Source organism: Sciurus vulgaris, assembly GCF_902686455.1.
Source record: "Sciurus vulgaris genome assembly, chromosome: 9".
Taxonomy (NCBI): domain Eukaryota; kingdom Metazoa; phylum Chordata; class Mammalia; order Rodentia; family Sciuridae; genus Sciurus; species Sciurus vulgaris.
In genome coordinates, this window is record NC_136469.1 from 91,394,377 (window position 1) to 91,408,990 (window position 14,614).

At 32.4% G+C, this 14,614-nt stretch overlaps 1 protein-coding gene across 1 annotated transcript in view; it reads left to right on the forward strand.

The window, feature by feature from the left end:
* The window catches only part of LOC306669137 (transmembrane protease serine 11C-like), a gene marked incomplete at both ends in the record, with an annotated part of 59,328 nt that extends 50,794 nt beyond the window's left edge, over window positions 1–8,534 (forward strand). Inside the window, 4 exons of the mRNA XM_079153020.1 lie at window positions 2,689–2,860; window positions 4,059–4,318; window positions 5,343–5,485; window positions 8,373–8,534. Of these exons, the coding sequence (XP_079009146.1) occupies window positions 2,689–2,860; window positions 4,059–4,318; window positions 5,343–5,485; window positions 8,373–8,534 (737 nt within the window). The remainder of the gene's footprint in view (window positions 1–2,688; window positions 2,861–4,058; window positions 4,319–5,342; window positions 5,486–8,372) is intronic.
* Window positions 8,535–14,614: the final 6,080 nt, after the last annotated feature.

A 14,614-nucleotide genomic window follows, 5' to 3' on the forward strand; every position in this document is an offset into this window, starting at 1 on the left:
GTCTATCTAGGATTTCGATCATACTTTTAAAGAAGAGGGATAGTCAAGAAAAATCAAGCAAGATTAAAAGTATAGTTTTCATATATAACATGATAAAGTGTATTAAAATACAGTAATAGAAAAAAGGATTAGATGTTAGAAGGGTAGAGAGACTGTAAGAGCTCTGTAGATCTGCCGATGTTTCTGGAAGTATCAACCAGAAATCTCTATTGTATTCTTTAAATCCTTGAAATTTATTTACCATATGATTCTTTTGACATAACAAAGTTACAAGGTGCCACGTAGAATTTCAGCAAAGGTAATAACAAGGTAATACTGCAGAGGTGGTGGCTGAAAGCTTAACAGACACAACAATTATGAGTAAATGAGAACTTAGAATGGAAGTTGACACATGGATAGAAATTAAGTGAGAATTATGAGTAAGAGCAAAAACAAGGAAGTCATCACCTAGGGGAAGTTCCTATTTCACAGAGAAGCATCTTTGTTTTTATATTCCTGTAAAGGAAGTTGAATAAAAGCCAACTTCCTTTAGGAGTTGTCCATAAAGAAGGGAGGACAGGGAGGAACCATTATACCTCTGGGTTCTGGATTATTTGTTTTATCCTTTGTCGCGTCCATGATGAGGCAGTGGAAAGAAAAAGAAAGAAAAGGGAGTTACAAACCGTGAGTCAGTGTGAGGGCTCTCACTCAGAAATAGCAGCCACAGAGACTCCAGTTCAGCCAAGTGATTCTTACAAAGTGCAAACCTTAACAACCTGAGAATAACCTAAAATTAAAAACAACATGCAAACTTAAAAGACATCAGAGGACCAGTAAGACCTTTAAAATAGTCTACACAACTTTTTCCTGTGCTTCTAATATCTTTCTAACTTCAGGAAAGAACATCTCAAAGTACATCTAGCATTCTAATTACTCTGCACCAATAAAAAGATTTTAAAAGCCCATTTCTAATAATAATCATTTGAACTTTTACTGCTTGTCTTCTGTTATTCTCAACATACTTTATTAATAATAATCTGTGAAATTTGAGGAAAAAAACAAAATCTCTGAAGAATTGAGCAGCTAACCTTTCCAATTTATTTATGTATTCTCATTCTTGGTATAAGTACCTTTCTCTAATCCAGGGTGCCTCATCCATTACAGAATATTGACAGAGTCAGATATTCTTTTTTTCAGTAGTGCTCCTGTTTAATACAGAATATTTTGCAGCTTCCCTGGTCTTTACCCACTTGATACCTGTAGCCTCCCTGAAATATCCTAATTGTGATAACCAAAAATGTCTTTGACATTGCTAATTATTCCAGAGGAGATAATGTTCAAAAACTAACCCTGGTAGAGAGCCACTGCTTTAATCTATACCCCCCACAATGATTATGGCAAATTGGTTTTTTGTTTTTTGTTTTTGTTTTTTTCACTCTCCAAATGCTTTGGAACATATCTATTACAAAAAAGAACTTTGTAATCAAGTATCATTTTTGTTTCAATATGTCTCATGGATTATACCATACAGATTATATTTCTACAAACATTTATTTAGCTCCTTTTTATGTGCTAATATTCTCTGTGGTAAGTTCTGCAGATACATTAAAAAAAAAAAAAAAAAAAAAGATGGTGTGATCCCTGCTTTCTATTAATGAGACAGTAAAAGATACCATAAACAGTGAAAGGACAAACTTGGTATTTAGTTAGGAATGAAGTTAAGTTAATCAAGGGAATCAGAGAGACAAAATCAGATGGAAAGAACACTGCAGATTTGCTTTAAAGACCTCAGAATCTGGAAGTTTCTCAAGATCTAAATAGACAATAAGGCACAGTCCCAATTCATAGAATCACAGAACTTTGGAAACTGGTTGGCTATCTTCACATGTCATTCATTTATACAGGTATTGTGTATTATGATGTTAGGAAGAATAAATGTCAGTCTATTTTGTGTCTTTTCAGTATATTTTCACATTCATGTTTGTTCACTCACACTTTCATAGGAATGTTTTCATCACACTAATTCATTGCTCAACAACAACCTTCACTAAAATTGAAATGCACATGTGTCCCTGTGCAATTCAATAATGTAACAGTTATTTTCTTCTAAACCCAACCCTATAATTTGAATTTACCTCTTACATCAGGTCACAGTGAGGCCATACAGGCATACAGAGCATCTGTGAGTGATGGCTATAGGGGAAGAAAATGTCAATCTATTTTGAATAAATTCTCAGTAAATCTCATGTCAGCAGTAAGTCAGTCCTAACAGCCTGTTCAACAAATGGTGCTGGGAAAACTGGAAATCGATATGCAGCAGAATGAAATTAAACCCCCATCTCTCAACCTGCACAAAACTCAACTCAAAATGGATCAAGGACCTTGGAATCAGACCAGAGACCCTGCCCCTTAAAGAAGAAAAAGTAGGTCCAAATCTTCATCATGTCGGCTTACGATCAGACATCCTTAACATGACTCCCAAAGCACAAGAAATAAAAGCAAGAATCAATAACTGGGATAGATTCAAACTAAAAAGCTTTCTCTCAGCAAAGGAAACTATCAGCAATGTGAAGAGAGAGCCTACAGAGTGGGAGAAAATCTTTGCCACTCATACTTCAGATACAACATGATGAGATTTATATTATGGGAAGTTTGTTTACTACAGCAAAATTAAACAATACCAATACTATGGAACTCTATTTTAAACAGGTTGTGGGCAACGCACAATAACTCGCTCTGGCAACAAAATAGCAGGAGGTCAGGATGCAGAAGAAGGAGAATGGCCCTGGCAAGCTAGCCTTCAACAGAACGATGTCCACCGATGTGGAGCTACTCTGATTAGTAACAACTGGCTTGTCACAGCTGCTCACTGTTTTATAAAGTAAGCTCTGGCCCAGATGAAGGTCTAAAAGTCAATTAAGTATCTAAAGTTCTGACAAATATATTTCAACAATGTGGTCGTAAACTATACTTCCAACACATCAATATCGTGAGATATACCCTCAAAATTACTGAATGACTTATCAGTAAAATAATAGAAATGGTTAGTTTAGAGCAGGATTTGTGGAGTGTCACTCACTACAGGCAGTTGGGATAAGATAATTCTTTGTTACGGAAAGCTGCCCTGTATACCGTGGAATATTTAGCAGCATTCTTGCTCTGACACCAGCAGCATTCCTCAATATTAACAAGCCAAAATGTCTCCAGACATTGCCAAATGCGGGGGGAAATGGCCCCCAGTTGACAACCACTAAGTTAGAGTCATTTACTTCAATTTTATAAAAGAAAACTTTAAATTTCAAATTGAACATGTATCATATTTCTTTCATACATCATTATAAAAGTTAGTTTCATATATTTAACCATAAGTATTTTAATACATGTTCCCATAAATCTACAGCCTCATTTTAAATGACTTTTTAAAAAAGATAATTGCTCAAAAAGTATAGAATTTTTAATCTAAAAGTTACTTAAATCTTTGACGAATATTTTAATTTTATTAAAAAGAAATCCTTGTCAACCTTGAACCACTCTCTTCAAAATCATGCTTGCTTTTTATGTTTCTTTAGTAGGGTTTGAAAATGTTCTAGAAGCACTATTAGTAGTACTAATTAGTAGTACTATTAGTAGTAGTAGTGGTAGTAGCACTATTAGTAGTAATACATAGTAGTTAATATAAAAATCCTTGAACAAATAATAATGTCAAAAGTATTTTCTTTATAGTCTTTAATGGTTGAAAGAGAGGATTTAGACTATTTTTTAATTTCCATAAATGCACTCTTACCACATATCCTTGCCTACTTTTTACTTAATATTGTTTTATGTTATCATATTTATCTTTCTAGATCTCTCTTTAGTATTTTTAGTATTTTCTAGTCAAATCAAGAAATAAAATGTAGTTTCACTGAGCTATCTTTTATAAGACAGTAAACAGATATTCCAAATCTGATGTTATCATTATTTTTATATTTTCTTTTACATGTAGCTTAATTTTGGCATACCTAATTATTTTTAAAAGATTAAGAGATTAAGTCCTACAACTTTAAAGTGTAATGTTTTTAATTAAATCTATTTTTTAGGGCAAATAATCCTAAAGACTGGAATGTCAGTTTTGGGCTTCTTTTAAGTGATCCCAAAATACAACGAACTATCAAGGATATTATAATTCATGAAAACTACCATTACCCTGCACATGATAATGACATTGCTGTTGTGCATCTGTCTTCACCAGTATTATACACAAGCAACATCCGAAGAGCATGTCTTCCAGAAGCTACTTATAAATTCCCACCCAATTCAAATATGGTAGTCACTGGATGGGGAACATTAAAGTCTGATGGTGAGTTTGAAACCTCTCTCTTTTTACATGACTTGAGTTTTAAGAATTAAAAAGAAATCTACTCAGAAGTATATCTAAATCTGAAAATTACTTTCTCTGGATCATTTCACAGAGGATAATGTGCAATGGATTAAAAATGATCTTCAACATAATTCATGAAAAACCTATAATTTCATAGAGCTGTTTATCATAATTCTCCTAAAAATGGCAGTTTTTATGGAACTTTATTATTTGGATACACAATTCATTTTCCTCCATTTTATTCATTCATTGAATAAACATTTATTTTGATTATGGTCGAGATTCTTAAAAAGATAAAATAGGCAAATATCCCTATTTTCTTAGCAAGATAAAAGCTTTGATTCTCAATATAAAAAGAAAAACAAAAATTTCAAAAATACCAGAAAGAAGTAAATATATATAGCATGTATCATGAATGTAATTGCCAATGGAAAAAATAAGGATTCCAGAAGATTGAGCACTTCAGATGCAATGAGAAGAGTAGCCCTCATAAGTAGGCAATACTTGAGTAAATTTCTTTTATATAAGTGCATTCTTAAGACCCCAATGATATAAATATTTAGTGACTATTTATGTTCATATATACATTTTGAAAAGAGGAAAATAAAGTTAAAATCAATTCCCAAGATTCAGAATTAAAGTAATAAACAATTGAAAAATCTATAAAAGATCATGAAATCTATCTTCTGGGATATGAATTTTAAACTTTGCTTTGTTAGTCAAATATGTAGTAAGTATAAAATTCTAAAAACAATTTTAAAGAAAAAAAATCCCACCACATACTATGTCTAAATGTGATAATTAAATTAAATTGCTAATTTAATTTAGTGTGTTCAGAAATATTATATGCTTCCGTTACTAAAAAATAAGTCAAATAAAAGTTTAATAAATATGTTTTACATTGATTTAGAAATTGTACACAGTGTTAAAATTAAGATATTAGTAACCTAGCCAGAGAAATTAACATTGACTTTAGCAAAATTATATAATTTCCTTCCTTTAGGAAAAATTCCTAATATACTCCAAAAAGGATCAGTGAAGATTATAGATAGCAAGACCTGCAACAGTGGAAAGGCATATGGTGGCGTCGTCACACCTGGAATGTTGTGTGCTGGGTTCCTGGAGGGACGTGTAGATGCCTGTCAGGTAAATCTGCCTAGTTCATTTTCCAGATTTTTTTTTCTTATAGTTTTAACTTTGCAATTAACCAATTCATTTTTTTCTCTGTTTTTAAAAGCTCAAGTATGTTGCATACCCAAAGCATCTAATGAAAATTATATTGATATTATTTAGGACTCATTAAAATACTGAAATTCTAAATTACCCTTTTTGTTATAAGTAGTGAGTAGAAGTGGGGAAAAGACTCAATTATAAAAAACAATGAAAAGAAAAATAGATTACTGGTAACTTTAGTTTGATCTTCAAGACACCCTCAATTGAGTCTGGTAAAAACCTACATACTGGAGATTTCATAATATGGCTTCAACATAATAAATATTTATTTATTTAGCAATACTTTACATAGTATCCCAGTATGCCAGAAGCTCTTTACAAATATTAATTAATTCTAGTTATGGAAATTATTTTAAACCCAATTTCTCAGATAAATAGACTGAGACAAAGAGATCAAGTACCTTATCTAAACTCACACAGCTAGTAAGTGACAGAACTGGATTTCCAATGCAGGAAATTTGGCTCTGGGGCCCATACTCGGAACTCTACTATGTTTCCATTTGTTATACTTAATGAGCCTCTCATGCCTCTATTTGCTGTTTATAAGCAATAATCCTAAAGCTATCAAAAGTACTACTATAGTTATTTATGCAGGCAGAATCAGTGATAAGTTCAGGAAGAACCTGATTTTATTCTTCCATTCTTACACATAATGATTATTTATTTACTACTGTGTGCCAGATCCTGTGCTATGTACAGGGAAGTTAAAATGAATGGAGCATATTCTTGCACTCCAGGAGCCAGTGAACATGCAAACAAGTATATACAATACATAATTATCATCTCTATTAACAGATTTCCATCTTTCCAATTGTTCCACTAACTAAACCTATTCTTTGATAAGAAGTACTTAAATATGCAATTCCTTCAATTTTCTCTCAGTCCATCACCCCAGCCTCATGACTCTTGACTTTATGAAACATAAAACCCACACTTTATTATTTCAACCACTGTTTACAATAAACTACATGACTTAATCTTCTACTCTCCCCAGACCTGTTCTAATTATCTTCAATCACAGAGATGTCTATCATTTTTCTTTGCTCTTATATGAGCACACATAGAAGAAATTGTGCCTTCTTGTAAACTGCAGTCATTTATTCATAGATGGCACAACGAGAGATTCATTAAAGAATTGTAATATTAGACCCATCTCTTATAGTGCTATGTAAAACCTTCATCATATTCTTTAACTCTCTATCCTACCATATCCATATCTTCCTTAACATATGATATTTCACTGAAATATTTTCTACTAAAAGTATAACAATGATTGACAGTTACGTGGAGGAAAGGGAAGGATATTATTCAAAGGGTATAAAGTTTTATTTATAAAATTAATAAGTTATGGGGATCTAATATATAGGATAGTGACAATAATGATGCATTATGTACTTGAAATTTTCTATGAAACTAGATTTCTACAAAACCATAAACATATGACATGATGAACAAGTTAATTCACTTGATTGAGCAAATTGCTGCACAATGTATTTATATATCAAAATATCACATTACATACCTTAATCACATGCAATGTTTGTCAATCTTACTTCAATTTAAAAAATATATAACATACATCAATCTGTCTGAGAAGGAGATAGAGATGTGGACTTATAGAGGTGAGCTTAGAAATCAAAAGGAACAGGACAAGGAACAGAGGGATTGCCGCCTGTTATTTTCCACCGACTCTAAGAATTATATTAGCTTTCAAGCAACAGAACTAGATTTTTTAATTTATGAAATGACAAAAGTTTGGAATGATGGCCTGAAAAAATGAGAAAAGAAATTGACTGTAGACATAAAAAATACTTCTGAGAGGAAATTTTGTAACATGATTTTATTTCCCAGTGTATGGGCGAGCACAGGCTATAATGGGGAGAAGGTAAGGAGCTGAAGATACTGTTGATAAGAGTAGTGTTATGGATGAATCAAGGAATGTAACTTGCATAACAAAAGATGGGAAGGAGGAAAAGACCCGATAAACTAATAGGAAAGGGGAGGAGAGAATTGGCATTCTTAGTGAGGTTGAACAGCAGATGCAGGGCAAAATTGGAATAAGTCAAAAAAGGGTTGTTACAAACAATCATAATGCTGAAAAGTGGTGTTTCAGAAGTGGAACAGTTCCAGGTAATGACAAGGAATATGTGAAAAGGTTTATAAATATGCAAATGATCAAAGCCAAGGAAGCCAAGACACTGTGGGTCAAGATATTAGATTCATCATATAATGCATGTTAAAATCATCTAGAATGATCAAAAAAATTAAGAGCAAAGGGAAATCCAGATGATAAGGTGTTCCATCATTCCAGGAATGGGCTAAAGTTTAATGGATGAAAATTATAAGAAGTATAGAGAGGGATTAGGCAAATTATACAATTCTGAAACAGAAGCAAAGTTTAAACTTGAATAAAGAGCAATAATTCAGTGTTGATGCTCAGTAAATAAAACCTTCCCTTTTTCCCACTATTTATCTGGAAATAAGGGACACGGGGAGACTAATCAGAGTTCCTCAATATACTGTTGATTGCATGAACAATAATACATTCAGAAGCTCCTTTGGATAATGACTGAATTGAAACTTTCATACATGTTTTCCATTATTATATTGTTATATCCAAATATATATCTTGGATTTAGGTAAATTTCCCATATGACGAAGAATATTCTAGACTAAAACATTTTAATTTTGAAAAACCTAGGGTTCTTTTTTCCTCTAATCCTTCTCTATCCTTACTTAAAAAAAAGTACAATATTCACCTTTAAAACATAGTAATTGTATATACCCTTTTTCTCTCTAGGGTGATTCTGGAGGACCACTGGTTAGTGCAGATTCTAAAGGTACCTGGTTCCTTGCTGGTATTGTGAGCTGGGGAGATGAATGTGCTCTTCCAAACAAGCCTGGTGTCTACACTCGAGTGACATACTACCGAGACTGGATCATGTCCAAAACTGGTCTCTAGGGAAGAAGTCCTCTGTAGATTAAAGCTCAACAATTATATGCTTGTTAAAAACATTTCTAATTCCAGACCACGTTTAACTTAGATATTACCTCTTCTTCTGCATATTTAATAAGTCAAAATGAAACATATAATTTTAGAACTATGAAAACTTTATTAGACTTTGACAATGGCTTAGTGAGACTATGAACCAGGACATACAATTTTCCTCTTTACCCATTTCCAGATTGAAGGTAATTATGTGAGTAAATATGTTTTCAGTTTATTAAGGAACTATTTTCTGCTGATTTGTATATCCAGATCTTTTGGAAAATCATTGAATAGGTTTTATCAATACTGAGAGTAGAAACACTCCTCTGCTGACAAGCACATGGATCCCACAGAATAAATATATTTGTAGTGTTGCAGTCTAGTGAGTAGCAGTAATACTACCTATAAGAATTACTCAGGAAAATCTGTCTACCTCTTTTTTTTTCTGGTCCTTGTACCAAAGCTAATTCCTTCTCTATTTATGGCTTCTTCATCTTCGGTTAGAGAAAACAACAAGATAATGCCATATGGTACATTTAATATATCACAATGCTTCTTGACTTATTATTTTTTGAGTTTGAAAGTGAGACCTGTGCATGATTCTCATTTGTACACACAATAGTAACATCATCCTCAGACATGTGGACTTTGTTTCAACCTATGGCTTGAATATGCAAATAATGACATATTATATATCTCTAAACTCTTAAGATTTGTCAACAATACAAATTATCAACTAGGATAAGTCATGTGAAAATCTTGCTTCCACTTCACTCTTTTTACAGAATCATCGTAGCACACATGTCCATATATGCATTATTATGCCAAATCATCAGATCAGTTGCTATTTATCAAAAATGCTGTCTCCTCCAAGTACTTTCTTAAGACAGTAGTCCATCAGTGACTCTATAAGAGGTTTTTTTTTTCTCCTTTACATCACTAAAAATTTACAGTTACCACTAATAGCTTCTATCATGATGTACAATTTTTCATAATACTCCCCAAATTGCATTAATAATAGTAGCTAATATTTATTGAGTCCTTGCTATGTACAGGCACATTTTATGTGTATTATTACATTGAACCCACCGAAGAAACCCCAGGTTGATTGTTCCCTTGGAATATCAATTTTACAGGTAAGGAAACTGAGGTATAGAAAATTCAAGTAACTTTCTGAAGATCAGAGCTTTTAATTCACTAAGCTGAGATTCAAAATCATGTAAATGTATCCCAGAGCTCAGACTTGTAACAACTAAGTTATGTTAAGTTACGTTGTGATAACTAAGACTTTTCCAAGTATAATATTCTAAAATGTAACATTTTGCAGAAACCTAATTGATAAATTAATACTGTTGCTTTATTAAATATTTTGACACATTTATATAGTCATAAGAATTAGCATTTCTACCACTTGATGTTTTAGAAATTAAGCATAAACAAAATAAAACTACATGCACATCAGTGAAGATTGACCTAGCATGGATCCAGGTACCTCTCTTGTGATTGAGGAGGTGGTGGACTCTTGATTGGCAAAACTTCAGGTCTTGTAGGGGCATTTTCAGAAAAAAAATACTGGATAGACTTTTTAAAAATAATAGCCATCCATTACCCAATGCAAAATGTGCTGTCTCCTGAGTAAAGTATTATTTAAAATCATACTCACAATAAATAAATTCTGTACTCTCATATGTTAAGTTATAAGTCACAGATTTTTCGTGTTATTCCTATTCTGCTATCTTGGAAACTAGCAATATGGACTAGTAAGTGACTTAAGCCATCAGTATTCCCCTTTACCTAATTTATTCATGTATGAAAGGAGTAAAAACTTCCTATGAGAAAAAAAGTACAAAATGTTTCACTTTTTATTTAGAAAATAATTTAACATGAGGACAGATATATTAAGTTAGCAAAATTTTAGACTGTGCCTCCAGATAAGACTGGCTTGAGTGAACCCACCAGCATGATGATATGCTGTATAATAATAGGTTCCCTTTTCCTCTGTACAAGTCAAAATAGGAAGTAATGACAGTAATAAGGGTGTCTCCCCACCTGGGCACCAGTGTCATAATTACTGGGTCTCTTCAAATTTGAGCATTTCTGCTATAAATAGTATATAGAAAGAGTTCATGATGAGAACACATGCAAAAGAATCAAATTGAACCATTATTTCATACACAAAAACTAACTGAAAATTAAACCAAAAAAGCTTCTGTATTACAAAGGAAACAATCAAAAAATGAAAAGACAAACTACAAAAGAGAAAAAAATACCTACAAACCATAAGTTTGTATCTTATTATGGTATAATAATCATATATTATGGATATAACCATATATCCAAATATATAAAGAACTCATATAAATCAGTACTGAAAAGAAAAACCAATAACCTGAATTTTAAAAGGGTCAAATCATCTGTCAATACTTTTTCCAAAAACATACATACAGATGCCCAACAAGTATATGAAAAGGTGGTCAACTGATTAATTATTACAAAAGGGAAAATTAAAATCATAGTGAGGTATCACTTCGCAATGTTAGAATGGTTATTATCAAAAAGACAGGAGATAACAAGTGTTAGCAAAGGTATGGAAAAAAATCAACCCTTATACATTGTTAGTGGGAATGTAAATTGATATAGCCATTATGGAAAACAATATGAAGTTTTCTAAAGAAATTAAAATCAGAATTGCCATATGCAAAGGAATTGAAATCAGTATTTCAAAGAGATATTTGCACCCCATCTTCACTGCAACATTAAGCCAGATATGAAAATAATTTATTCATAATGGAAAAATGGATTAAAAATGTGGTATACACCTACACACAATGGACTGTTATTGAGTCATAAAAGAAAAGGATATAATGCCACTTATGACAAAATGGACTAACCTGGAGAACATTATGGTAAACACAGAAAAACAAATATTGAATGATAGCCTTTACATGTAAAATATAAAAAAGTTGAATCATACAAACAGGGTAGAATGGTAGTGGCCAGGGGCTGGATGTTGGGAGAAAGAAAGTGTTTAATGAAAGGATATAAACTTTCAGTTATAATATGGACAAGTTCTGTGGATCTAAATACAAAGGTAGTATCAAATGTGTTAATTTGATCATAATAACCATTATATAATATATACATATATCAATTCATTTCATTTAATCACTTGGACATATACAATATTGTCAATAAATATTCTAAAATAAGAACTTTGAGGGGCTGGGGAGATAGCTCAGTCGGTAGAGCACTTGCCTTGTAAGCACAAGGCCGTGGGTTTGATCCCCAGCACCAAAATAAATAAATAAAATAAAATAAGAATTTTGAAAAATCAATACCCTGAATATAAATAACTATCAGGTTTTTTAAAGTGAATTAAACATCATACAGACATCACTACAATTTCTTCATGTTTAAATACACTCTTAATATCTCCTTACTAGAAAATGAGTAAAATTTTAGTCAACTTAAGTTTCACTTCTCAGTTGGTTTCTTCCTTCATCTTCTTAAACCCATAGCTTTGTGTCTGCCTCCAGCTGAAGTACCCCAGCATCTCCTTCATTGTCTTTGCGATTGTACTCAATTATGCCTACAGAATCCCTCAGGTGATACTGTAAGACCAGTTTATTTGCCATCCTTGCTAACATTTTTACTTTGATCTCTAACACCTCTCATTTTTAGTCAGACTACTGATTTCTGATTTTTCAGGGCTGATTTTGTTGGATTTACTGTTTTTTTTTTTTTTATGCCACTGGAAAATGCATTTAAGATTGTTCAGAATCTTTTGGCATAATTTGTTTACTTCCTCTTAGAAAATCTCATAGTTTAGATGGAAACAACTGGCTTCCTCAATGATTTCACCAAGAAGATTTTTCACCAAATAAACAATACACAGACCTTTCTAGAGAGTTTGGTATCATTTTCAAGAATGGGAAAAAAAAAAAAAAAAAAAAAAAGGAGCTATCCTATATACACCTTTTCAAATTCCAGGAAAAAAGGATGGTCTTATTGTAATAGAGCCCCTTTCAAATTAAAAGCCCCAAATTGTTTTTTGTTCCTAATTTCCTAGTAACCTGTTTTTCATGCATCCTGGTTTCCTCTTGCTGGTAGTGGAGGCAAAAAAAAACTGCCTCCCAAACCTGGGCACATACAATCAAGTGTTGAAAAAGCATGATTATAACATAATTCCCTTGCTAGGGAGGCCTTGCTAAATCTATATATGTACATTTCTGCCTTTTGATCCACTGTACTTGCTTTCCTCGCATAAAAGCTGTTCTTGGTCCTAAGCACCACCCCCACAGAAAATATAAGACAGAAAAATCTCTGTATCCCTCAGGGTTTGCTTTGAATAAACCTACTTTCATCTAAGAACTTATGTCTCCTGTGTTTTGGTTGAATGGTGAGCAGCAGAAACTTCAATTCCAGCAACATTGCATTCCCTTAATAAACTCCATGAGATTATAATTCTTTGTCTTATTCTATATTACCATAATCTAAAGTTCTGTCTGATACATAAGAAATATTTGTCAAATAAATGAATGAAGAATGAGTAAATGAATAAAGTCTACAAATTATAATTCTTATTGCTATATTAAGACGTCTCCAAAAAATTAAAACACATCTTTTTAATAAGTAGAAAACTATCCATAATAATATAGAATAATAGAAAATGATTATGAAGCTTCCTGAAAGAGAACTTAAATACTACATCATGAATTTTATAGCTATGAGACAGGGGACTTGGGGCTCATACTAGAAAACTAGGATCTCCTGATTCTCTGTATAATTCTCTTCCTTCTATAATATACTCATTATGAAAATAACAATTGACATTCCATCACAGGGCATGCTGTGGCCCTGAATCAATGATTTCCTAGAATATTACTTGACTGTATTACTCTGATGTAATGGACAACGGTGGTATCCTGATGGACAATGGTGGTATCCTACCCAGGTTCCTTTATCAGAACACTCTTCCATCAGTTGTTGCCTATGACTCATCACCACCTCCTTCTGAAAAGTGTCATCTATTAATGGGAGCCACCACCCTAGACATGCCTGAGAAATTATACTTCTCTCCACCTATCAACCAATGGGTAACTGATACAGGAGCATAAAATCTTGGCCTCCTTTCTTAATGATGGGTTCTTTTTGTGGTTCCATTCGTGCCCGAGGACTCCAGGTGACACTGGGCTAAGGCTCAAATTCAGCTGACCCCTTTTTCTTCCTCTGTCCCATCTTGCCTTCTTCATTTTTTAGAGGTATCAACTCAAAGTATACCCTCAAATTCATGCACAAGAATCCTCATCTCCAACTTTTGATTCCAGAGAACTCAACTGGTTGATTTAGTTTTCAGATTAATTTAAATGTTAGAGGGAAGTTTTCTTATATTTTTCCTAAAATACTTGAAATACTTCAGTATATTTTTCTAATTCAATAAATACAGTACAGTAAACCTGATTGGATCTTTACTCTTTCAGAATATATTGCCTGAAGTTCATCATTCCAAACATGAAGTTTCCTTGTATGATACCATAAAGTTAGAGGCAGGTGTTTTAATTATTTAAATGTAACTGTATTGATTTTAGGATATAGTCTCGTGTTTGACAAAACTTACGTTCTCACTTCTCTTTTCCCCTTTTCATGGGAAGACAAAGCAAAAAGATTTTCAATTAACTAAACAAAACCTTAGAATCCCAGTTAATTGAATTTTACAATTCAAAGACTCTTGCTTTAAAAGATTTTTCTTTATCCCTAAGGATTCACTGATGATCTAATAAGGAAATATTCTATACAATAAATGATACTATATCACAAAAATATATCCCAATCTATGAAATGACTCTTTATAACAAATGCCTTAGTTATGAAATATCTGCATCATAGACCAAAACAAATAAGCTAAGAACTGTTTATATTTCAATTTCCTGTCATATCCTACCTTTGAAAAATAATAACAAACAATTTTCAAATTTAATATCTTGGCAAAAATTAATGAAAAAATCCCAGATAAAAGCAGTATAGTTATAATTTACTTAACTAAAAATAGTTTT